Source organism: Budorcas taxicolor, chromosome 4 (assembly GCF_023091745.1).
Source record: "Budorcas taxicolor isolate Tak-1 chromosome 4, Takin1.1, whole genome shotgun sequence".
NCBI classification, from domain to species: domain Eukaryota; kingdom Metazoa; phylum Chordata; class Mammalia; order Artiodactyla; family Bovidae; genus Budorcas; species Budorcas taxicolor.
The window spans coordinates 46,355,682-46,382,176 of record NC_068913.1 but is presented as its reverse complement, the minus strand read 5'-3'; the positions used below and the strand labels follow the sequence as shown (position 1 = coordinate 46,382,176).

Below are 26,495 nucleotides of genomic sequence, written 5' to 3'. Positions count from 1 at the left end.
GCAAAGTGCGTGTGTGTGTAACTAGCTCTGATCTGGTGGCAGCTGGAAGTAGGAACAGAATGTCTTAAAAGTGCAGGGAAGGAAGCTGTTGATTCTGACTGGTGGGACTGGAAATGGTTTTGACCTTTGAGGAGATGATCTTTGAGGTAGGCCTAGAAAGATAAAAAGTATTTGGCAATGGTTTTCCCAGTGGATGGTGGCATGAAGAAGGTCACAAAAGGTGAGAGTGCATGACGTGTTCCAGATTGTACTAACCCGTGCTTTGGACTATGAATTATGAGGGTTAAGCCTAGAGTGCTTGGCTCTTCATTCTCGGATAAAGCTGCTAAAATGTTAAAAGAAATCATCAAATAACCTTCCACTCCTTTAAAATTTGAGAGTAGGTTCCTGGCCTTTCAATATGCCAGTTATACTTATGATGAAACAAACTTTGGCCTGCGGTTTATTAAATGAATGAGATTTCGCTTTGGCTGGGAGTGGGCGGCTCCCAATTGCAGTAGGAATTTCTTCTCTTAGTTTCTGGCCGCTCTGTTCCTCCTACCCACCTTGTCCTCTCTCTTCCAGCAATGCCTGTCCTGCCAGATATTGTGGGGACCTGAGAGATAAGGAAGTAGACGTTGGAAGTGGGAAGTGCGTGGGAAAAGAGTGGGGACATCCCTGAAGGCTTGATCCGCAGTGAGGCAGAAGGCGGGGAGTAGGTGGGTGGTGGCGATGTTGGATCTTTTCGGTTAAGTGTGTCCATTTTTCTTTAAAGGATATGGGATTAAAAAACAAAACACAACTCATTGTCACTTCAATGCCAAGGAATGTGCATACTATTAATCCTAGTTAACAGAATTAACATGAATAATATTTTCCCAGCACTTTTTAAGGGTGAGTCAGGAGATTAATAAATAAAACCTTATTGTATGTTTAAAACTTCGTGGATGGGAGCAACAAGAACATTTTTGTTTCTTCTGGAGTATGAAGAGAATCATGGAGTCACGCTGTGAGAAGAAGGGCTTAGGGCAGGAGGCCAAGATGGGTAGACTACCTGTTGGGTAAAATTCCTTCCTGGTATTTGGGCCACAGCCTCTAAAACTACAGCAGGCAATGGCACCCCACTCCAGCACTCTTGCCTGGAAAATCCCATGGACGAGGAGCCTGTTAGGCTGCACTCCATGGGGTCGCTGAGGGTCGGATACAACTGAGCGACTTCACTTTCACTTTCACAGACTCATAGTCTCCAAACTGCCTGTTACTACACAGGTGAGGGTCTAAGATTCACAGTCTACACTGTCCTTCCCTAAGACCAAGCTCCACTGAGCTGTTGTAACCCAAAGGGTATGCAAAATGATGGACATGATCTAAAAAATGTATTTAAATTCCAAGTACTAGAAATTCAACTTGAATTGTAGCCTTGAATGGATTTTGATTGATCCCCATCTAGAATACAATGGCACCCCACTCCAGTACTCCTGCCTGGAAAATCTCATGGACGGAGGAGCCTGGTGGGCTGCAGTCCATGGGGTCGCTAAGAGTCGGACATGGCTGAGCGACTTCCCTTTCACTTTCACTTTCATGCATTGGAGAAGGCAATGGCAACCCACTCCAGTGTTCTTGCCTGGAGAATCCCAGGGATGGGGGAGCCTGGTGGGCTGCCGTCTCTGGGGTCGCACAGAGTCGGACACGACTGAAGCGCCTTAGCAGCAGCAGCAGTGGTGTCTTTAGTTCTCCTTCCTCTCAAAGGGAAAGTAAGTGCCCACGTGAAAGCAGAAGTCCATCTCTGAAGCCTGACGATTTAGAGGCAACTCGAGACGGGGTTCACTTTCTGAGAACTCATCAGGCCAGTGGTTCTTAAACTCCTCTGTTGAGATGCTAAAGCTCAAGCCAGGAACAAAGCAGAAAGCACCCTTGCCTCCTGGGGCCTTAGGTTTAGTGGAAGAGAGACAGTAAATAAGTAAATGGTGTGTGATGGTGAAAAATGACTAGTGCTTTGAGGAGTCATAAAGCAGAAAAGGAAATGGAGGGGGGCCGTTTGGAGCCAAATTCTTTAATGAAGCATAAGCATTTTTAAAACTTTATTTATTTTTAATTGAAGAATAATTGCTTTACAGTATTGTGTTGGTTTCTACCAAACATCAACACGAAATCAGCCATAGGTTTACGTATATCCCCTCCCACCTCCCTCCCCAACCCACCCCTTTTTTTAAAAGGCAGGAGTTTCTTGTTTCTTTGATTTTCATTTTATATTGGATTATAGTTGATTTACAAGCTTCTCGCCATGTAGGGTATTACCAAAATATTGACAAGAGTACCCTATTCCTTACAGAAGATCCATGTTGATTATCTGTTTTATATTTAATGGTGTCTGTATGTTAACCCCAAACTCCTAATTTATCCTTCACTGCCAGGTTTTCTTGTGCCTACAGCAGCCACCACGGAGCTTTCCAAGTCTGCGAGTCTATCTGTTTTTCAAAAAATAACTTCATTTGTATCATTTTTCCTTAACTGTACCTAAAAGTGATACCAGATTTTATTTGTCTTCCTCTGTCTGACTTGCTTCTCTCAGTATGATCATTGGAAGGGCCATGTACATTGCTGCAGATGACCTAATTTCAATTGTTTTTAACCCCTGAGTATATATTCCCTTGTATGGATCTGCACCACATCTTCCTTACCTATCTTCATCTCTCTTCTTCATCTGTTGATGGACATTTTGGCTGAATCCGTGTGCTGCTGCTGTGCATAGTGCTGCAGTGACCTCTGGGATGCATTCGTCATTTCAAACTATGGATTTCTCTGCGAAGACACGCTGCAGTGGTATTGCCGGGTATATAGTATATCTACTGTTAGTTTTTAAAGAGCCCCTGTTCTCCATAAAGGCTGTTACCAGTTAACATAGGAGGGTTCCCTTTTCTTCATGGCCTTTCCACTATTTATTGTTATTTTTAAATTTTATTTATTTACTCATTCTGTTTTGGCTGTGCTGGGTCTTCCTTGCGGCACAGGCTTTTCTCAGTTGCAGAGAGCAGAGGGGCTACTCTCTCGTTGTACTGTGTGGGCGGCTCATTGCGGTTGTTTCTCTTGCAGAGGCCAGGCTCTAGGGTGAGCGGGCTTCAGTAGTTGTGATGCCTGGGGTCAGTATTTGCAGCTCCCGGACTCTGGAGCTCAGACTCAACAGTCCCGGGACACAGGTTTAGTGGCTCTGAGGCATGTGGGATCTTCCTGGACCAGGGATTGAACCCATGTGTCCTGCATTCACAGGCAGGGTCTTTACCACTGAGCCACCAGGGAAGCCCCCTCCAGCGTTTATTCTCTGTAGACTTTTTGATGTTGGTGATTCTGATTGGTGCAAGATGATACCTCATTACACTTTTGATTTGCGTTTCTCTAATGGTGAGTGACGTTGAGCATCTGTTCCTGGGCTTTTTTCCTTAAAGGAGTCTTGTGAGTAATATTGGTCAGTTGAAATGAGCTTCTTGATTGCCTAGGACAGCACATTGCATGAGGGAAAGCCACGAATACAGTAGCTCTGCGGGCCTTGCGATGCAGTTCCTCAGTCCTGGTTTTCCAGTTGTTATTTTAGGAAGTGTCCACAAAGGAGCAGCATCTCTTCTTTCCCAGCACTGGTCACAAAGGGCAACTAGAAGATGAGGGCAAGTCTTGCTCCTGGGTTGTTAGTGGGAGCCCACTGTGCCAGATGAAACACCCACCTGGGCTATGTCTCGATGCTTTCACCCCTTACCCTTCAGCCTGGGTCAGATCTCAACCCCTACCAAAGCGCTGTGTTGAGCTTGCTGTCCTCTGTAGGTGGGGACTCCAAGGAAGGAGGCTGTAGGTGGGAATGCCTGGAGCACCAGGAGACATGAAGGCCAGGTGACTTTTCAAAGCTATTGCAACCCAGTGGGTCTATCGTGTTTTCCCTGCACTTAGCTTAGCTTAGTTTTCCAATGGCCCTCCTGGATCAGGACATTCTGGTCTCATTACAGGGTACAAGGCACCACAGGTCCAAGGGGGTTACTCTCTTGGCATGTCCTTCCCAGCTACCCGAGCCCCATGACAGTCCAGCTTTACAATCCAAGTGCCTCAGGCTCCAGGGATGAAATACCAGCCCTGAAAAGTCAGGCATGAGGTGGGAATAGAGTCTGCTTCTTTCCTTTTTAGGTTGTCATTTAATTTTTAGTTTATGTTGGAGTTGTTGTTCAGTCGTGTCTGACTCTTTGTGACACCATGAACGCAGCACACAGGGCTTCCCTGTCCATCACTGTCTCTGAGTTTGCTCAGACTCATGTCCACTGAGTTGATGATGCCACCCAGCCATCCTCTGTCTCCCTCTCCTTCTGCCCTCAATCTTGTGCAGCAGCAGGGTCTTTTCCCATGAGCTGGCTCTTTGTATCAGGTGACCAAAGTATTGGAGCTTTAGCATCATTCATTCTGATGAATATTCAGGGTTGATTTCCTTTATGATTGACTGGTTTGATCTTGCTGTCCAAGGGACTCTGAAGAGTCTTCAGCACTATAGTTCGAAGGCATCAGTTCTTTGGCCTTCTTTATGGTCCAACTCTCACTCCATACATGACTACTGGAAAAACCATAGCTTTGATTAGACAGACCTTTGTCAGCAAAATGATGTCTCTGTGTTTTAATGCGCTGTCTAGGTTTGTTATAGCTTTCCTTCCAAGAGGCAAGTGTCTTTTAATTTCATGGCTGTGGTCACCATCTGCAGTGATTTTGGAACCCAAGAAAATAAAGTCTATCACTGTTTCCATTTTCCCCCCATCATTTGCCATGAAGTGATGGAACTGTATGCCATGATCTTAGTTTTTTGAATGTTGAGTTTTATGCCGGCTTTTTCACTCTACTCTTTCACCTTCATCAAGAGGGTCTTTAGTTCCTCTTCACTTTTTGCCAAAAGGGTGGTGTCATCTGCATATCTGAGATTGTTGATATTTCCCCTAGCAATCTTGATTCCAGCTTATGCTTCATACAGCCTGGCATTTTGCATGATGTACTCTGTGTAGAAATTAAATAAGCAGGGTGACAATATACAGCATTAATGTATTCATCTCCTAATTTTGAACTAGTCTGTTGTTCCATGTCCAGTTCTGTTGCTTCTTGATCTGCATACAGGTTTCTCAGGAGGCAGGTAAGGTGGTCTGGTATTCCCATCTCTTTAAGAATTTTCCACAGTTTGTTGTGATCTCCACAATCAAAGGCTTTAGCGTGGTCAGTGAAACAGAAGTAGACGTTTTTCTGGAATTCCCTTGCTTTTTCTATAATCCAGCAGATGTTGGCAATTTGATCTCTGATTCCTCTGACTTTTCTAAATCCAGCTTGTACATCTGCAAGTTCTTGTTTCATGTACTGTTGAAGCCTAGCTTGAAGGATTTCAAGCATTACCTTGCTAATACATGAAATGAGCACAATTGTGTTGTAGTTTGAACATTCTTTGGGATTGCCCTTCTTTGGGATTGGAATGAAAACTTGCCTTTTTCAGTCCTGAGGCTACTGCTAAGTTTTCCAAATTTGCTGGCATATTGAGTGTAGCGCTTTAACAGCATCATCTTTTAGGAAAAAAGCTCAGCTAGAATTGCATTACCTCCATTAGCTTTGTTCGTAGTAATGCTACCTAAGGCCCATTTGATTTCACACTCCATGATGTCTGGCTCTAAGTGACTGCACTATCTTGGTTATCCAGGTCATTAAGATCTTTTTTGTACGGTTCTTCTGTGTATTCTTCCCAACCCCTTAATCTCTTCTGCTTCTGTTAGGTCTATACCATTTTTGTCTTTTATTGTGCCCGTCTTTGCATGAAATGTTCCTTGGTATCTCTAATTTTCTTGAAGAGATCGCTGCTGCTGCTGCTGCTGCTAAGTCGCTTCAGTCGTGTCCAACTCTGTGCGACCCCATAGATGGCAGCCCACCATTCCCCCTGTCCCTGGGATTCTCCAGGCAAGAACACTGGAGTGGGTTGCAATTTCCTTCTCCAATGCATGAAAGTGAAAAGTGAAGACTCTCAGTCGTGTCCAACCCTTAGCGACCCCATGGATTGCAGCCTTCCAGGCTCCTCCACCCATGGGATTTTCCAGGCAAGAGTACTGGAGTGGGATGCCATTGCCTTCTCCGGAAGAGATCGCTAGTCTTTCCCATTCGATTGTTTTCCTCTATTTCTTTGCATTGTTCTCTTAAGAACACTTTCTTACCTCTCTTTGCTATTCTTAGTTGGGTGTATCTTTCCCGTTCCCCTTTGCCTGTCACTTCTCTTCTTTGCTCAGCTATTTGTAAGGCCTCCTCAGACAAGCATTTTGCTTTACTGCAGTGTTTTTTCTTGGGCATGGTTTGTGTCACTGCCTCCTGTACAGTGTTACGTTCAGGCACTCTGTCTACCAGATCTAACCCCTTAAATCTATTGGTCACTTCCACTGTATAATCATAAGGGGTTTGATTTAGGTGATACCTGAAGCCCTAGTGGTTTTCCCTCCTTTCTTCAGTTTAAGTCTGAATTTTGCAATAAGGAGCTCATGATCTGAGCCACAGTTATTTCAGGGCTTGTTTTTGCTGACTGTATAAATGTTCTTCACCTTTAGCTGCAAAGAATATAATCAGATTTTGGTACTGACCATATGGTGATATCCATGTGTTGAGTCATCTCTTGTGTTGTTGGAAGAGGGTATTTGCTATGACCAGTGTGTTCTCTTGGCAAACTGTTAGCCTTTGCCCTGCTTCATTTTGTACTCCAAGGCTAAACTTGCCTGTTACTCCAGTTATCTTTTGACTTCCTGCTTTTGCATTCCAATCTCTTCTGATGAAAAGGACATCTTTTTTTGGTGTTAGTTCTGGAAGGTCTTGTAGGTCTTCATAGAACCGTTCAACTTCAGCTTCTTCGGCATCCATAGTTGGGGTATAGACTTGGATTACTGTGATGTTGAGTGGTTTGCCTTGGAAACGAACCAAGATCATTCTGTCATTTTTGAGATTGCACCCAAGTACTGCTTTCAGGACTCTTGTTGACTATGAGGGCTACTTCATTTCTTCTAAGGGATTTTTGCCCACGATAGTAGATATAACGGTCATCTGAATTAAATTCGCCCATTCCAGTCCATTTTAGTTCACTGATTCCTAAAATGTCGATGTTCACTCTTGCCATCTGCTGTTTGACCACTTCCAATTTACCTTGATTCATGGACCTAACATTCTAGGTTCCTGTGCAATATTGTTCTTAACAGCATTCGACTTTACTTTCACCACCAGACACATCCACAACTGGGCATCGTTTCTACTTTGGCTCAGCCTCTTCATTCTTTCTGGAGCTATTTCTCCGCTCTTCCCCAGGAGCATATTGGACACGTGCTGACCTGGGGGGGGCGGTGCTCATCTTTCAGTGTCATATCTTTTTGCCTTTTCATGCTGTTCATGGGGTTCCCATGTTGAAGTAGAGTTGATTAATATGGTTATGTTTGTTTTAGGTGTAAAGCACCTTGATTCAGAAATACTGAGATGTGAGTCTGTTTTACAAATTGATGGATTTGTATCAGTTTTTAGATGGGTCGTGGAGGTGCTTTCATATGCTATTGGTCCTTATCTGACTTGCTTCTCATAGAATGAGCTTTTCCAGGTGCATCACTGTCGTTGTAAATGGTCTGATTCATTCTGTTTCATGGCTGAGTAATATTCCCTTGTATGTATGGACCCTGCCTTCCTTATGCATCTCTTTGGTGATGGACAGTTTGGTCTTGAGTTCCAAGTCTGGGCTATTGAAATCGTGTTGCAGTGAATTTTCAGGTGTAGAAATTTTATAGTTTCTTTCAGGTATGTGCCCAGGAATGGGATTACAGATAATTTAGCTCTAATTATTTTTTAAGGAACTTCCATAATCTTGTCGTTAGAATTTGCATTTCTCTACTAATGAGCTATGGAGGTGCTCCTAGGCATCCCCCCCTCCACCCCCGATAGAACCTTGTGACTAAAATTTACCTCCTTGCGTATCCTGAAATTCACCCTCTATTGTGTTTTCTCCTCATTACCTACCAGTACATTTCTCTAGGGGAGGTTTCATGAAAAGCTCCGCAGGTCTTATGTGGCAATCCACCTCAGCACTAGTTTCCCAGTTGTTACCAGGCAGCAGTATTTGCTCATTCCAGGCACTGGTTGTACAGGGAACAGGACGACCAGGGTGAGACCTGCTCCTGGGTTGTTCCTGGGAACCCCGGGTGCCAGAGGAGATGCTGTCTCAATTCTTCCACCCCTTACCCTTGACCCTGGGACACATCTCAGCTTATGTCAAGGATGGGTGCTGAGGTTGCTGTCCTCTGTGGTGGGGTCTCCAAGGAAGGAGACCGGAGGTGTGGTGCCCGAGCACCAGGAGACGTAGAATCTAGCTGACTTTTCAAAGCTCTTGCATCCCAGGAGGTCTGACTTGTTTTCCATGCACTTAGCTTACTTGTTGGATGGCCCTCCTGCATCAAGACAGTCTGGTCCCAGCCCGAGTTTCCCGGCACCACAGGTCCAAGGGGGTTGCTTTCTTGGTGCACCCTTTCCAGCTCCCTGAGCCCCATGAGTCCTGCCTTAGGATCCAGCTTCAGATACCAGGGATGAAACACCAGCCCCAAGCAGCCAGGCATGTGGGGAATAAAGTCAGCTTTTTTCCCTTTTGAGATTCCCTGGTGACTCAGATGGTCGAGTCTGCCTGCAGCGTGGAAGACCTGGGTTTGATCCCTGGGTTGGGAAGATCCCCTGGAAAAGGAAATGGCAATGCATTCCAGTATTCTTGCCTAGAGAACCCCATGGATGGAGGAGCCTGGCGGGCGACAGTCCATGGGGTCACAGAGTCACACATGACTGAGCAACTTCACTTTCTTTCCCTTTTATTTATTTTTTTTGGGGGCCTCGATCAGAAGGACTTGGGCCCCCCACGAGCGGCGGCGGGGAGTGGGTCTTCCGTACGCCACATGTCCCGCGCCCCACCGCGGGGCGGGGATTCGGCGCTGGGCTCTTCCCTGTTCACTCGCCGTTACTGAGGGAATACTGGTTAGTTTCTTTTCCTCCGCTGACTAATATGCTTAAATTCAGCGGGTCGCCACGTCTGATCTGAGATCGCGTTTCTTTCCCTTTTAGATTGTCGTTTTTTAGTTAATGTTGGAATAGAGTTGATTAACACTGCCACGTTTGTTTTGGGTGTGAAGCAGCTTGATTCAGTTCACTGAGGTGTACATCTAGTCTTTATCAGACTGTTGTCTCATGTAAGTTACTCCACAGTGTTGGGAAGAGTTCCCTGTGCTAGACAGTAGATCCAGATTTTTTTCCCTATTTTATACCTGTCAGTGTACAGATGTTCATCCCAAACTGCAAGGTTATTTCTCTCTCCCAGCTTTCCCCTTTGGTAACCCTAAATTTCTTTTTTTAAGCCTGTGAGTCTGTGTCTGTTTTACAAATTGGTGTTTTTGTGTCAGTTTTTAGATCCTTCTTGGGGTGACTGCGTATGCTAGCGCTCTTTTTCTGACTTGCTGCTGGTTGTGTGAGTGCTTCCCTGTCCACTGTTCACCTGTGCTTACTTCACTGTGTGTCATGGCTGAGTGCCCCCTTTTATATCCATTTGATGTCTTCCTCTTATATCTGTTTGATGATAAACAGCTGGGCCCTGGAACTTCAGGTGAACGAATTTCTTATTACAGTTTCATTCTGATATAAGCACAGATGTATGATTACAGATCAAATGTAGCAATAATTAGTTTTTTAAGAAACCTGCATGGTGTCCTCTGGTGGCTATTACCAGTTTACCTTCTGAGCAGAAGGCTAGGAGGATTCCTTTTCCCCACACCTTCCCCAGCATTTACTATATGTGTAGAGTTTTTAATGATACCCTTTACTCTGAACAGATGTCAGCTTATGCCAAGGATTGGGGCTGAGGCTTCTATCTCCTGGGCTTGGGTCTCCACGGAAGGAGGCTTCTGTGGGGATCCTGGAGCCCCAGGGTATATGGAAGCCAGGTGATGCTGCAAAGCTTGCAGCCCAGAGTCAGTCATGTTTTTCCAGCCCTTGCTTACCTTCCTTGTCTAGTGACCCTCCTCTATCAGGACAGTCTGGTCCCATCCCGAGGTTCCAGGCACGACAGTTCCAAGGGGGACACTCTCTTACCCACATGCCTCCCAGCTCCCTGGGCCCCGTGACTGTGCAGCATTAGGATACAGCCAGCTCAGGCTCCAGGGATGAAATACTAGGCCTGAGGAGCCAGGCATGTGGGGAATTGAGTCAGCTTCTTTCCGCTGTAGATTGTCGTTTCATTTCTCGTTCATGTGGGACTAGTGTTGATTAACGCTGTTGTGTATGCTTTGGGGACAAGCGTCTCGATTCACATATCATAATGTGTACACCTAGTGTTTTTTGGAGTCTTGTCCCAAATAGGTTATTCCAGTGTGAAGAAGTTTCTCTGTGCCAGCCAGCTGGGCCAGGTTTCTTACTGATTTAGATCCGTCAGTATGTAGGTGTTAATTCCAAATAGATTGTTTCTTCTTTCCTCCCAGCATTTCCCTTTCGGTACCCTAATTTTCTTTTCTATGTTTGTGAGTCTGTTTCCCTTTAGAAATTGATGTGTTTGTACCTTTGGTTAGATAGCACTTGCAGGTTATATGGTATTCTAGGACGGTTTATCATTCATCTTTGGTCATGTGAGAGTTTTTGTTGCAAATGTCTGATTTCATTGAGTTTCATGGCTGAATAATTTTCCCTTCTATGTACCCCGTCTTCCTGAACCATCCTGTGCTGATGGCCAGTTTGTTGCTGGCTTCCAGGTGTGGACAGCATGTTGCAGTGAATGTGACGTGCATATATATATATATATATATATATTTTTTTTTTTTAATTAGTGTTTCTTTCGGATATAAGCCCAGGGGTGTGAATACAGATCAAATGTAGGTGTGCTTACCATTCACAGAACCTTCATAGTGTCCTCCTTTAGTAGCTTTACTGGTTTCCCTTTGGAGAATATGGCTAGCATGTTTCCTTTTAAGCAGCTCCTTTCTAGGATGGATCATACAGTTTTTAATAGTGGACACTCTTGACTGTTCCAAGGCGATCCCCCATTGCAGTTACCAGTGGCATTTTTATCCTGTTGAGTGCTGGTGTGTTCCTCTTAGTTTGTGTGTTTTAAAAGTTTATTCATTTTACTTGGAGGAAAATTAGTTTAAAATATTCTGATTTTTTTTTTTTGGCCAGACATCATTGTGAATTGGCCATAGGCATGTGTGTCCCCTCCATCCTGAACCCCACTCGCACCTCCTGCTCCAGCCTGTCCCTGCAGGTTTTCACAGAGCACCAGCTTTGCTTTCCGTGCTTCACACATTACCCTGCAGTGGTCATGTATTTTACAAGTTATAATGTATGTTTCAGTGCTGCTCTAATAGATGACCCCAGCCTTGCCTTCCTGCACTGAGTCCAAAGTCTGTCTACTTTCCATCTGTGTTTCCTTTGCTGCCCTGTACGGAGGATCGTTGGTACTGTCTTTCAGGATTCCATATATATGGAATATATGGTACACGGTCTGTTTAACATACGGTCTTTCTCTGTCTGACTTACTTAACTCTGTATAATAGGCTTTAAGTTCTTCCACCTCATTAGAACTGACTGAAATGCATGGTCTTTTTAACTGAGTAACGTTCCATTTTGTATGTTACTATAAATTCCTTATCCATTCATCTCTCAAAGGACAGCTAGGTTGCTTCCACATCCTAGCTATTGCAAATAGTGCTGCAGTGAACACTGGCGTACATGTGTCTTTTTCAGTTCTGGTTTCCTTGGGGTGTATGCCCTGCAGGGGGACTGGTGGGTCGTATGGTAGTTCTTAGTTTTCTTAAGGACTCTTTATACTGTTCTCATAGTGGTTGGACAGATCGATAAACATAGAAGAGGAAGTGGACAATTAGGGTAGAACAGTAAAGTTTCAAGATTAAGTTAGGACAGAAACCTTTTCCATCACTCCCTGCCGAAGTGTCCTTCCCTGTTCCATCCTGCACGTGGATGGCACAGCTTCAGCCTTTACTCTGAACTTCCTAGTCCAAGCAAACATTGAAGCATGAATTTTCTCCCAGTGACAATCAAATGAATAAATTGCTCTGGAAAAGAAGAGCTTTTCCTGGTACAGGGAATTGAGAGAAATGTTTCTGGGGTGAGTGGGAAGGTGGGGTGGAGGTTGAGTGGGTACCCAGTTCTAAAGACAGCCTCATGGGACATACTTGGCAAGTTTCACGAGTGGCTTCCTGGGAGACCTCAGTGCAGCTCAGTGGCAGAACAGCAAAGCGCAGTTTGTGAAAGTTTTATAGAACCCAGGAATATGACCCTAAAACGAGCTCCCCTGGCGGCTCAGCGGTAAAGAACTCATCTGTAGTGCAGGAGCTGCTGGACATGCGGGTTCAGTCCCTGGGTTGGAGAGATCCCCTGGACAAGGAAATGGCAACCCACTCCAGTATTCATGCCTGGAGAATCCCATGGACAGAGGAGCCTGGCGGGCTACTGTCCACAGGGTCGCAAAGAGTCAGACATGACTGAAGTGACAGCGTGCATGCATGCATGACCCTAAAGCACAGCTTCTTGTTGCTTAACCCAAGGATTAAATGTAGAATAAGTTATTGGTTCACACCTGCTTACGCCCAAAAGTGATCATCTTATCACATCAGGACCACCTTTCACTTTGGTTTGATTAGTGGTAGAAAACTTCAAAGGAAAATGAGGAGAATCATCTTTGCGTGTGATTGTCCAGCAGTGATCAGTCTTCACTCAGAAAGTTAGGTTCATGAGAGATCCAGGATCTGCACTTATGTCGTCAAAGGTTTTCTTGACTATGTCTAGAGGCTGACCTCCTGAGGCAGTTTTGCATTCGTTGAGCAAAAGAACGGCATCTAGGTCAGTCAGCTGCTGGCACTTACAGAAGAGAGCCTTTACAAGTATTTAGTAAAGTCAGCAGTACTCAAAAGTTTTCAATTTAATTTTCCCTTTGTCAGTTGTATTTGTGAGTAAGATCTTACATTACTGTATAGTGATTACTGTGTCTGATTCAGAAAGAAGTATGCATTTTCAGTAGAAAACCAAAAGAAAAAAAAAATTATCAAATGACTTCAGTTCTTCTCAAATAACCCTTCTCTCTATAATTTAGGTCAAAATGTGCTCATCATGATATATACCTTGTTTGTTTTTAAATTAACTGCTGCCTTTCTTTGTACACATAGCTTGATAAAGAACTCCCGATACTTAAGCCATATTTTATTGATGACCCTGAAGAAGCTGGAGTGAGGGAAGCTGGCTTAAGAGTCACATGGCTGGGACATGCGACAGTGATGGTGGAAATGGACGAGCTCATCTTGCTCACAGACCCCATCTTCAGTGCTCGGGCCTCCCCATCCCAGCGCGTGGGTCCCAAGCGGTTTCGTCGTGCCCCATGCACCGTCGACGAGCTGCCCCGCATAGACGCAGTCCTTGTCAGCCACAACCACTACGACCACCTGGACTACAGTTCTGTCATCGCTCTCAATGAGCGATTCGGTAACGAGCTGAGATGGTTTGTGCCCTTGGGGCTCCTGGACTGGATGCAGAAGTGCGGCTGTGAGAATGTGATCGAGCTGGACTGGTGGGAGGAGAACTGTGTCCCCGGACATGACAAGGTCACCTTTGTGTTCACGCCTTCCCAGCACTGGTGTAAAAGGACTCTGATGGATGACAACAAGGTTCTCTGGGGCAGCTGGTCTGTCTTGGGGCCTTGGAACCGATTTTTTTTTGCAGGAGATACTGGTTATTGCTCTGCTTTTGAAGAGATAGGAAAAAGATTTGGCCCTTTTGACCTTGCAGCTATTCCCATTGGAGCGTATGAACCAAGGTATGTAGATGTCCAGAGAAAGCAGTCCTGCTAAATGGTAAATCAACTGGGCTCAAAGTAGCCACGATACATGTAATTTGTGATTTTATGGGTGGTCTTTGTTATACATTGGGTAGGGGCTTGTGCGTCAGACTCAGTTTTAGAACATTTTAATTAGTCATATCAGTTAAATTATTCAAAATCAGAAATTATATTGCCAAGAAAAAACACCACAGTTTAAAGAATTACTATACCTAGCACAAAGTTCATGTACTATTCCGACTAAAGTTAAACCCATCAGCCGATAACCAAATCTGACCCCAGCTTTGCCTTTCACATGGAAGATACTCTCCTTGTAGAAAGAACCACCTTTTGCTCCATGACTGGACTGCCCCCATTCCCTGCCCTGTGTTGAGGGCCGAAAAAGCAAGGATTTGGCCTTTAGCATCATTCCCTGGCGATGGTCTCACTTCAGTCAGCAGTGAAGTCAGTCAGGTCAAGACACAGTTTCACGACTGATGGCTTCACTGGCCTTCCAACCTCTGCGCTCATCACCTGACTTCAGAGCAGATAAAGGTCTCCCTAGCATTTGAGACCCATCCACTGCCTATCTTTTCCTTAACACTATTTAAAGAAAAAAAGAAGTGATTTCAAAGAACTTGGTTAGATTTCAGGGGACTATGGTTGATATGTACACATGAAGAGAAAATAAACACTGAAAATAATGAGATAAGGGCTAATTTTGAAAATGTTTTCTTTTCTAAGGTGCTTGTGTGGGTCATGTATGCAGACAGAATGGTATGTGGGATGGCATTTTATTTAGGCCGTCCTGCAAAGAGAAGAACACTGACACAGATGAACTGAGCGAATCTGATCATTTGTCCTGATTTTGTTATACTTAAAACTTTTTTTTAAGTTCATCGAAACCATTATTTCTCCCTTTTTCCCCCTAGTTTCTTCATTTAAGGAACTAGATAGTTGTACCTTATTAAAAACTATTATGAACCAGTAACATTGCCAGAATTTCCCTTTTCCACACACTTCTGAATTCTGTGAAATCTCTCAGAATATCAACGTGTTTACACATCAGTTTTATATGGTATTGATCCTTATTCAATATATCTTCTTAGTATATTAGAATACTTCTTATATGTAACTGAAAATAAGTTTTCATATGTAGCAAGATACATATGTCCTATATATGGGTGATGATACAATGTGTACGGCCTAAGTACACAAATGCACTCATATAATTCCCCTCCTGCTTGCACTCCAACTGTCTTGTTCCTAAGATGGGAGAAGGATTGGGGAGGGGACAGTATTTGCTCTAAATAATTAAATCATGGTAGCCTCTACTCTGCAATCCAGCTATCTGGTCAGTACTAAAGTTTTAGAAATAATGTTATCAGCAACATTTCAAAGTAGTCTATAAATGCAAGACGATTACACCCAAAATGATTTTCAGTGATCTTAGAATGTTTTCATCCTTACATCTGGGATCCCCTGTCAAGTTTCCTATCCAAGTCAGGTAGGATTTTACGTTTTTAATTTTTATAGCGGAGTGAACATTTTAAATTTATTTCAGACAAACATGAAGGTAGAAAGGAGTGTGTGTATTTTTTTGAAGTACAAGTTTCAGAAAATCAGTAGAAACATCTGACTTCTACAGTAGAACCAGCAGGAACTGTCTTCAGCTGCCCTGACTTCTGAGAGTCAGGAGATGCAGCAGAGCAAGTGCCTCTGTCCTCTGCTGAGCAGAACACAGGGCTCTGTCCTGAGCCCTGCAGCTCCTTCCTCACCATCGATAACACCCCTTGTGCTGCTGCAGATAGACTGGCTCTTCCATAATGTCTCTAAAAACCAGAGCAGCTCCCTGCTGGAGCCAGATTGCTTAGTTTGAACTGCGGCATCAGCTGACAGTAGCAGACCCAGGATATAAATAATGTGAAGACACTGTTGTTTTTCTAAAGTGGTGGCTGGGAAAGCAACGGATTTACTTATAGATAGTACATTTTACTTATCAGAAATAATTCTTCGTCCTGAAAGTGATGGTTTTGTCAACTAAGTCGGTGCTGTATTTGATGCTTTGAATAAACTCTGTCTTGTTTAATGCTCACAACCCCTCTGTGAAGTGGGAATAGCTACTATTTCGCAGACAAACACAATGCAAGCTGGAGAATTTGAAGTGGCTGCCAAGGCACTCCCAGGAATCGGTAGAGCCAGGGTTCATGCCCAGGCCCCCTGTCTCCAGAGCTCTGCTCTTCCCAGGTGTGAGGCAGCCAGTTAGCATTCCTACACTCTGTCCAGTGCCCCGAAGTCCCCTTTTTACTTACCAAACCACACACTTCATCTTTGGTTGTATGATGTTTAATTAAATCCTTGATTAGTAATTGGATTTATTTTTGCTCCTGACATTACAAATTATACAGTAATTTTTGTTTGCTGTTCACTTTAGCATGTTAAAAATGGTTTCTGTAAGTTATTCAGGTTATTTTGCAACTGAAGTTTTGATTTTTAATTTGTTACCCATTATTCCACTTCTTTGATTAATACCAAGACTGCAAGATATCTTTTTAAGAGAAGACATTTCTTCAGAATAAATCCTCAGTAAAATGAAAATACATGTGGAACAAAACCTTAGTAGTCAAAGGGGAGTTTTGCTTGAGACTTACCTACTGTATAGCAGTTTATACAAAAAATATTTTAGTGGTCTGAGGGAGATGGTTTTGACTACTGTGACTTACTCCTGTGTAGAATCTTAAAGGTTGATGAAGCAGTAGTTAGAATTTAGTGTATATTTCAAAGGCCATATTTAATAAATTACTGTTTTCTAAGGTGGTTTATGAAGTACCAGCATGTAGACCCAGAAGAGGCTGTAAAGATTCACACTGATGTTCAGGCAAAGAAGTCTGTGGCAATTCACTGGGGAACTTTTGCCTTAGCAAGTGAGGTAAGTACGACTGTGGTCACAGTAACTCATTGTGTGTCTGACAGGATAGGATTCAGGCATCAGAGTACCTGGCAGTGTGTTCAGAAACCAGACTAGAATCTGAACCTGTGTGGTCATCACAGTCATCAACGTGAATTACGATGGTAAATTATTAATTAGTAAAACAATATTTATATACAGTAAAAAAAACCTCTTCATTGCATGGGGTCTTGTGAATTATTTATATAACCAAAAATATGTGTGGTCTTAGGAAACAGAAAAATGAATCATGTCATTCCTCTCAAGGCAGGCTTTTATTTAATGGAAGATACAAGATATGTACGGAATTACTCTAAAAGTAAGTGTTATAAAAAGTGGGACAGATAAAGGGTTCTCAGAGTCAGGGACTGTTACTGATTGAAGGGGTCAGAGAGAGCTTCATGGAAGAGATGACATTTAAACTTGGCTGTGAGAAGGTAAGGAAGAAGGCATCTCAAGAGGAGGGAAGTGTGGACATGGAGATGGTGAGCAGTGAGTTCAGCCAGAGTGCGAATGCTACCAAGAGCAGCAGGGAAAGTGAGGCTGGACAGCTTGGAACTTTTCCGAAGTGTTATTCGTCCAGTAAACACTGATTCTGTGTCTGCTGTGTGCCAGGCACTGGGGTAAGTAAATGGTGGTTTTATTCCTAGACTAGTAGAGAAGACTTCATTTTCCTATAAGGTACCCGGGACCTAGAACTCTGCTACTAGGCAGAGTTGTGGGATCAAACAGAAGCTTAGCAAAAAGCTTTCTCTCCTCTCCTGGAGCCAGGGCCTGTCCTAAGCAAAACTTAGGAACGGACAAGTGAACTGGGCTGCTTCTCCTTGCTCTCTGTGGCACCTTCCACATTCCAGCGCCTCTCTGCAAGGAGTCCTCTGCTTTTTAAGCAGTCCCTCTCTCTGTCCTTTTCTGGCCTGCCTTCTCCCTGGTTGCATCTTATTCCATAATTAATACACTGCCTGCCCCGTCTACTCCCTCCCATCAGAATTCCCACTCTGCACTGCTACTGTCCTGAACTACACTGTTGGGAGGACACAGCAGAATCAACAGCTGAACGACCATGGGCATAGGGAGGGTGAAGGAGAGTATGGGTTTCTGTGTCCTTGGAGAAACCCGAGTACACAGGTTTACTGCTATACTTAGTGGCAGTGTCTTATTCCATGTGTGGGTGCATTCCATATGTATATAAATTTAGATATAAGTGGGGGAGCCTGGTAGGTTGCACAGAGTCGAACACGACTGAAGTGACTTAGCAGCATGCTTATTTATGTTCCATATATATTTCAGCACCTTAGATGAAGTAATAGTATTTTATTTAACCCTGCAAACAGAAGAGTCAAAGATGAGACCTAGATTTTTAACTTGAGTAATTGGGAAGATGGTTATGCTCTTGACTGAGATGGGAACTTGAGGAGAGGAGAGAAAAACCACAGTCTTTAAGAGTTACTGTATTATTCAGTCTTACTCCTGTTAAAAATCTAACCTTCATCTTTACTTCTTAATGAAACATAAGATACAAAATCATTTAGTCTTTTTGACATTAGTTGTGTAAATCTGACGACTGCGAGTTTGCTAAATAAATTTTAAAGAATTTGTGGGGAGGATGTTTAGCCTATGCTTTGCAGACAGTTTAAAATGATCTGCATGTAAATAGTTGTAATAACTGCTTACTACAGTATAAGCAGCTTAAGGGTATCCTTGACTTGGCAACACTTAAATCAGAGGTCACTGTACATATATTTTATCTGAGGAACGTTGAGTGAATTTCTTACATGTATTTAAGCATTTAAGTCACTAGTTTTGGTGGAGACAAACGGTAGGCACTACATAATATATGTTAACTTCTTAAATGTCCAGGGTCTCTATTTTGAGTATCTTATATCTTAGAAAGGGAACAGTTTGAGTTTTCTGGGGCTGGTGCCTGGCCTTTAGTGGCTCCAGACTGCTGGGATCTTTCACCACTTACTCATATTTATGTCTAATCTACTCTCTTGATTAATGCATATTGTTTGGTCCAGGGCTATGGGGCATTTCTGTCTTCCCTGCAGGACTATAGTGCCTGCACTAAAATAGTTTTCTTGCCTACTTCTCAAGTTATCTTCCAGATGGTTGAAGCAGCCAAGAACTGACCTGTGAAGAAACTCACAGACAGTGCAACATCAAAATCCATACCAAATTATAGCTTATAACTAAAGTTACAGTTTAGGAAAGAAATTATTAGTGTGAGATAATTGTGTAAGTGTTTTATTGGCTGAGAGTTGTAGAACATGGGGGAAGTGGGGAAGAGTTTCATTTTGAAATCTCTTAAAAACAATTTTGCAAAGGAAAGCTTCTTGACTTGGGCTATTAAAGTTATATTATACTGGTGATAGATCAGCAATCTCCTATGTGCAAAGAAAAGACTAACAGTAGATTTCTGTTATCAGCTAACCTTAATAAGTGGCTATTTCTAGGAATACAGGATAACAAATGCTTAGTTAACCTCAGTTTCTCAGCAGACAGTGGCAACACCTCTCTGAACACAGCGATAAACCTAGGAGCGAGCAAGCAGGGAGGAAAAAACTTGAGTGTGGCCAGTAACTGTTAGCAGATCTGTACATCCGAAACCACAGAAAACTTGCCTGGTTTTCCTACTGCATCACTGGCTGGCCCTTCGTAGTCTGTGGCTGGTTCCTCCTCTCCCTCCCAGCAGTGAGAATGTTAGGACTCCATAGTCCAGGGGCCCCTTCTCTTCTCTAGCTGTTTACTCCCTGGGGGAATCTCAACAGTCTCATGGCTTTAAACACGATCTATGCGCTGTAAGCTCTCTAACCTAGGTTTTTCCCTACAATCCACGTTTACCTACTTTTCTCCACTTGGATGTCCATCAGGTTACAAAAACTTCATACTAAAGGTTAAAAAGCTTCATCCTAAACTTCCTGCTCTTTCCTCAAACTTGTTTCTCTTATATCTCAGCAAATGGCAAAATTCTCCTTCCAGCTCCTCAGGCTAAAATCTCTGCTGTGTATATCCTCTCTCCCGCTTTCTCCAAATGCAGTCAGCTCACCTGTCAGACTATATCTGGACTCTGCCCGCTGCTTATCCCGTTCACCAGTGCCACACTGCCCCTTGCTGTCTGTTCTCCACACTGCAGAGGGCAGCGACCTTTACCCCTAAATCAGATCAGGACACTTCTCTTCCAGGAGACCCGCCCCCCCGCCGCCCCAGGTCAAAGCCATGGTGATTCTGATGGTCGCCTATAAAGGCCCCTGCAGTCTGCTCCGTCAGGTGTTTGTTCAAGTGTTGCCATCTCCAGGAGGACTTCTTAGGTGGTTGCATTTAAAATTAAACCTCCACCTCTGATACTATTTTGTCCCCAGAACATATCACCCACCCCAATACTTGCTTGTTCACTTCTTACCTGTCTGTGTATTGGGATGTAAGCTCCAGGAAGGCCAGTGCTCTTATTTGGCTCCCTGACCTGGCTATTCCAGGTACTCACAAGACACTACCGACTGAAGGGCAGCAGCGGACTTTCTGCCGGCGATCAGAGAAGAGACCGGGTGATTTTTACTCCTGCTTTAACTTTCACATTTTACAGCTTTTATGATTGAAATGGAAAAAACAAACCTTTTCTGTAACAGCTGTTTTTTTCCCCTTTATTTGATATAAAATAGCCACTATCCAATGTACAGATTTAACTCAAAAGAGAAATAACTGGTGAAATGATTATCTTTTATACCTTTTACTTTAATATATAACACATTCAGTTGGTTTTAATTTATCTGGAAAACATTTGAGTAGGTTGAAACATCCTTCAGTAGTGTGCTATCTTCACTTTTTTTTTTCTTTTTAGCTGTGAAAAGGTGAGGAAACACCATGAAACTCCACTGGTCAAATCTTCTCCAGCTCCCTCTCCACGTCTCAGGCTACAGAAGTAGTGTCTGGCAGGGGCCTGGGGATGACAGCCCTTCTGCAGCCAAAAATATCGTCTCTAGAGTTTGCTTACACACAGATGCTCTTCCTTATAATCTGTTTCTGTATTCTCCCCCAATATTGGTAACAATTCTTTAGCACTGGTTCCGTTTAGACTGGAATTTCATGTAGGGAAAATAGTGATCAGAGTTCATGCAGTCTATGTTCAATCTAAGTCGGTACCAAAGTTGGCATACATGGTGTTAGATAAATTGATACGTGTGACACTTATATCAACAATGATTATATATTAGAAAGTGACTGACTCATAGATAATCTTTCAATGAAACGGAAAGATATTTAAGTGGGCTATGTTGATTATTTTAGTTGAAATCTTGTTTGAACTGTCCCCTCAAATACAGGTGTGCTTAATCTTTTTCCATTTTTGTTTCTCTGCGCTTTGCCAGCATTATTTAGAGCCTCCAGTGAAACTACGTGAAGCTCTAGAAAGATATGGACTTAAGACTGAGGATTTTTTTGTCCTGAAGCACGGCGAATCAAGACACCTTAATACTGATGATGAAGACGTTGAGTAATATGAACATAATAAGAGCTTTTCATGAAAAAGGCATCGTTTGATATACATGTGAAAAGACTAAGTAAGAAATTCATGATTATTATGATTCTTTACATTTGGAAACTACTTCTATAGGTTTATGTTCTGTTATCACCTGATACTAATATGATTGCTGGTCCATATAAGAGTTCAGAGGTGGGTCATTAAAATCCACATTAACCAACTCATTATTTAAGGTCCTGTCTCAGTGACACAAACACTGCAATGGTTTTTTTTTTTTAAACTAAAGCATTCTACTTTCATGGTAGAGTTTTGAGGTTATGAAAAACTGCTTTTAAAAACTCACTTCTCTTTTTTTATTCTTAGGGGCCTTCTGCAAGGTAAGTCAAGGCTATATACCTACCTAGATTTTCTTAGAGGCCTGCACAGAAAAACATTTTTTTATAGTCACAGAGTAAATGATGACATTGATTCCCATATGCTTATAGCAATGTGTACTCTATTAAGATTATACCAAATGGTAAGTGATTCATTTTTTTAAACATAAAAACATAGGAGTTTTGGCTAAGTTACCATTTGTAAGGACAATTTTTTAAAGAGAGGAACAGTATGTTCTATGGCACATCTACAATCCTTATGGCAGAAGCCCTCTGAGCTGGGAAGTGTGGTTATGAGACATGACTTATGAAATTTTCTACTTTTAATTTAAAAGTCATTCCTGCTCAGCACAAATATAGCTGCAAGGAAATAATTTAAAAACACAAATGTACATCTTATATGTTGATAGACCATATACTTTGGATTTTTTTTTTCCCCTATTTCATCTCCTCTCTATGTATATATACTCATTTTTTTTTTTTCCTGGTTTCTTAGCTCAAACTCATCAATGTCAGCGAGATTTTTAAGTATTCTATGTTTTACATGAGTGTGAGGTCTTATATTTTTATATCAAATGATCCTTAAGCATGGTTCTACTTGTATTAAGCCAGTGTGGGATGTTAGTGGTTAAAAAGAGACAGGGATTTAGTCGTAGATGGGCTCTGCAGGCACTTGGTGACTGTGACCCTTCCTAAGGGGGAGAGCCGAGCAGAAGCCTGTTCTGTCTTCCTGGTCGAGTCTCAGTAAAGTTAATTTTATTCGTACAAAATAATCAAAGTACAGGTTTTTCTACACCAAATGCTACCCAGGCAGTGCCCTGTAATACATGCATGTTGGCCACTCACTCTGAACTTCAGTCCTGCTTCTGCCGTGGACTCTGTGTGCCTCAGTGTCCTCACATGCAACAAGAGGATGACTCCCACCTACCTCCAAACCTGAACAAATAATAGTCACCGGTTTGTTTTCTTTTAAAGCACTTTGAAAATACACTGCCTACTACAGATAGGTAGATTTGAACGTGGAAAACAGGCAACTGCTTTTGATATATTTTGATGTATTCAAGCATATATAGGGGCAGGGGCAGTAAAACATTGAGGCCTGACAACTTTATCTCCTGCATTTTGTAAATTTGCAGCTATAGCCAAAATAAATGTAAATAATCTTTATAAAAATTTCAGTATTTCTAGCTACAAGGACGCAGCAAATCTGTTAAGGGGAAATGTGTATAATACAGGAGAATGTATATGATTTGAGGGCAGTAAAGCACATAAAATTTCCCCCTAAAATAAACCTTCAGAAGGAAAAAAAAACAGACCACACTTTGACTCGGAAGGACTACTTCGCCAGCAGACAGGAGTCCGGGCGTCAGGCTTATTGGTCAGTGGCTCTGGCCCGTGTCGCCCTAATCCTAGCCAGTGCTCTGTGGTTGCCTTCCTCACTTGCAGGCCAGACTGGAAATTCATCTCTTGCCGCATCTCTGTGAAGCAAGCCATGCACCTCTTGCTTAGTTATTGTTTCTGCTGAGGGCCTTAATGTTAACTTTGTTTTCACATGTATTGTTTAACTGAGGGTCTCCAAGCACTTTAAATGGACCAGCCTCATTTTTCTAGGCTTCCGCCACGGTTTAATTTTTATCAACATTAGCATTCTTTCCACTTTGGCATTTTGTTCCTTAAGTACATTGAGCTTCATCTTTCCTATCTACATTTTGAAGGGTTTTATGTGCAAAGTCAGATTTTGAAAAATTAGACAAATCCCCTCTGTTCCCTCGTTTAATTGTCTCATCCTCTAAGTCAATTTCATTTTTCTCTTTGATTAGCCAGCATCCATACCAATATGTAAGATTTTATTGAAATTCATTTCTCCTGTGGTCGGAGGAACACTTTGATACTCACTGCCCAAGAGGGTAGGGCCGTCAAATAGGACCACCTAAAAAAGTAAGATGTGCCCTGACCTACAAAGGTAAAGATCTAATTGTGCATTTTCACTGTGTAATTCTTTCTAGATAGTTAAAATGACTCCCCCCTGCCAATTTTCTCTAGCAGTTTGACATTTCAGACTCAATGCTCTGATCTCCAGGAAATGTTATTTGTTCAAGGAAAAGAATAGATGGAGTTTTAGAATTCAGTGCTGCTACAGCACATTAAAATCTAATCTTGATTTTTAATGTGTGTACATTTTGAATATATATTTTCATTAAATGAGGAAGACTACGCAAAACTGTTATAAAGAAATGTGCCTTTCAGGGAAGTAACACTTACGTTTGCATCACTGAAAATGATTCTTAGCGCTCATAATGTACAGCTAGTTGAGAATTTTCATCATATACTGAATGTTTGCTACTGTAAAAAATATTTCTCCCGTTTTATTTCTGTATCTGTATAACCCTGAGAAAGCACATTTTTCTGTTTGAGGATCTGTAAACTTCCTATGGAAATCTATATATTTAGAAATGAAATTCAAAGTACTCTTGCCTTAAATATATGAATAGGAAACCTTCTGCTTGCAAACTGATTTACTTAATAACAGCATGGTGGTGGTCATGAACTTGAATATTACAAAACATGGGGATGTGGGGTGGAGAAGGGGAAGTCAAATATAGCAAATTGTTACAGTAGCTTATGGGACAAAGATACTATTTAAAATAACTGCTGAGAATTTTTATCTTTAATTTTAGTTATGTAAAACATGAAAATTAATGAATAAAACTTTTCACTTAAAGGGAGAAAATAATCTTGCCACTTTTTTCTACTTAAAAAAAAAAACCTATTAATTTCTTACTCTGAGCATAAATTTTAAACACTGGATAGACTAAGCTCCTGTACAAAGAAAAGCCGTTTCCTCGCTCTCCAATCCTACTCTCAGGAGACTGGGTTTCCTTCTAGATGTACCAAAAGGCCTACACGTGAATGACAAGCATTCTGTTTTGATTGATACCAGTATGTTATACACAGTAAACAGGAGTAGGTATTAGGAAACATTTTTCCTAACAGTTGCAAGTTTTCATGGACTAAAAGTAGATTCTATGATTAGAACAGACCTGAGTGGCAGGTGGCCTTTGGAGCACAGGATCTCATTGCTACTAGAAGAACAAGGCCCTTCCTAGGGCAGTTAGGAAACAGTGTCGCTGTCCCGGTGGAGTAACTGCAAATCCCTCTGGACAAGGGAAGGGGAGCTTACACACAAAAGGTCACTGTCGCTCCATGTAGAGGGAATAGCTGAAGTAGCTTAGCAAAAAGCAAAATAAAAACAGTTTCAGAACAAGCCGAAATTGATATTCATTTGGTATCAATAAAATGGTCCAAAACAAACCAGAAGATCATGGCAAGGTGTAGCTGTGTTGAAGATGAAATGTATTTACAGTACATGATATTTACTATTTAAATTCAGCAGTTAAAAGAATCTCTTTGTGAGGAAGGTAAAAAATGAGAAATCTCTGTGTATTAATTCTGGACTGCATTACTCTTTGGAAAACTATGACCAACCAATTAGAATTTTGGTATCATTGTTACCTTTTCCTTCACGTCGGCATCATGGTGATGAACTAAAGCTTTCATTTTCTGGGCACATTCTTTTCCATACAACAGGGAAAACAGTGAACCTGCAGGGAAAGCTGGCTGTGTAGCTAAACGGCGCTCTTCGCTGAGGCAGTTTGTTATGTTCTGAAGCAGTGTGAGAGCTCGAAGAAGAATCTCCTTTGGTACATGGCCATCAAGAAGTGAAAGGAATGATGAGTCCACCTGAAATAGGAAACAATGAGAATTAAAAATATACGAAAACATTTTCCATGGGTCTCTTCACATGTACTGAACACATTTTAAAAAATCCTGTTGCAGAAATCTATCCCTGAGACAGCATAACATAAATGTGTAAAACCTTCAGCACCCCTGTGTCATATACCAAAGGAAACGGGAGGTTTTGTGTCTTAGCTTAAAAATACTATTTTCTTGCAATCCTAGAATGTAGTCATTTTTCCTCTTTAAGATCCATCATATATAGTCATCATGGAAACTCATTAATTCAAGGCACCAGGTATAAGGGCTGAGCAGATGAATAATAAAACAGGGTCCTTTTTCTGTAGGATATTCTATCATAGTACAAACTATGCTTCCTTTAGAATACCACAGCTTTTAATTATCTTGCTCATTTCTTACATTTTCTGTCTCCTCTACCTACACTGTAAGCGCAAGCCAACAAGCACCACGTCATGCTGTACTCACTGGTATATCCTAGCACTCAGCTGGGCATCAGGCGCATGGTGGTGCCTCCGTGAATACTATTGTCTCTGGATACTGATATACACTGAGCATTAATAGGTCAAGTAGAAAAGGTGTGATAAGTACCCCAAAGTGAACAGAGGCATAAAAATTACCATTTATTACTACTAGGGAGACCTTCCCAAAACAGTTTTCAGAAGTAAAATATGGTCATTACAGAAAATTGAGGTAATTCATATAGGCAAAGAGAACCAAAACAGAAGGGAAAACCACCTCTAATATCGCTCCTCAGGGAGAATTCCCGTTCATACTTTGGGATAAATCCTTCCCTTCTGGATCTGTCTGTCCAAACTGATGTATAGACAGCACAAATGTGCAGGTGCTTACCTGGGCATCAAGAAGTTGATCTGTCATGGCTGGATTTTCAGACAAATTCAAAAGCAGCTTCAAAACTTGAACCTGAAACAAGAAAAATATCAGATTATTTCAGACAACCAAGTGTGGATTTTCTCTACGTGACATGCTGTCTCCCAACCATGTCCATATTTTAAAGTCCTGCCTATTCTTCAAGGTCAGATTCAAATTCTCTCCATTCCACGAAGTCTTCTCAATTCATTTTACTTAAAAAGCTTAGTTTTT

At 42.2% G+C, this 26,495-nt stretch overlaps 2 protein-coding genes across 7 annotated transcripts in view; one reads left to right on the top strand and one right to left on the bottom strand.

The window, feature by feature from the left end:
• Window positions 1–22,071, top strand: part of NAPEPLD (N-acyl phosphatidylethanolamine phospholipase D) — a 92,894-nt gene extending 70,823 nt beyond the window's left edge. For all 4 annotated transcript variants that reach the window (XM_052638663.1, XM_052638660.1, XM_052638662.1 and 1 more), the window contains 3 exons: window positions 13,200–13,843; window positions 16,658–16,772; window positions 21,152–22,071. In XM_052638663.1, the coding sequence (XP_052494623.1) occupies window positions 13,200–13,843; window positions 16,658–16,772; window positions 21,152–21,280 (888 nt within the window). In that variant the 3' untranslated portion in view covers window positions 21,281–22,071. The remainder of the gene's footprint in view (window positions 1–13,199; window positions 13,844–16,657; window positions 16,773–21,151) is intronic.
• Window positions 20,515–26,495, bottom strand: part of ARMC10 (armadillo repeat containing 10) — a 68,255-nt gene continuing 62,274 nt past the window's right edge. The window contains exons 5-7 of one of the 3 annotated variants that reach the window (XM_052638664.1): window positions 26,244–26,315; window positions 25,152–25,379; window positions 20,515–20,724 (exon numbers count right to left, since the gene is read on the bottom strand). In XM_052638664.1, the coding sequence (XP_052494624.1) occupies window positions 20,587–20,724; window positions 25,152–25,379; window positions 26,244–26,315 (438 nt within the window). In that variant the 3' untranslated portion in view covers window positions 20,515–20,586. Of the gene's footprint in view, window positions 20,725–24,007; window positions 25,380–26,243; window positions 26,316–26,495 lie in introns of those variants that run through there. The other 2 variants (XM_052638665.1, XM_052638666.1) reach the window with 2 other exon arrangements.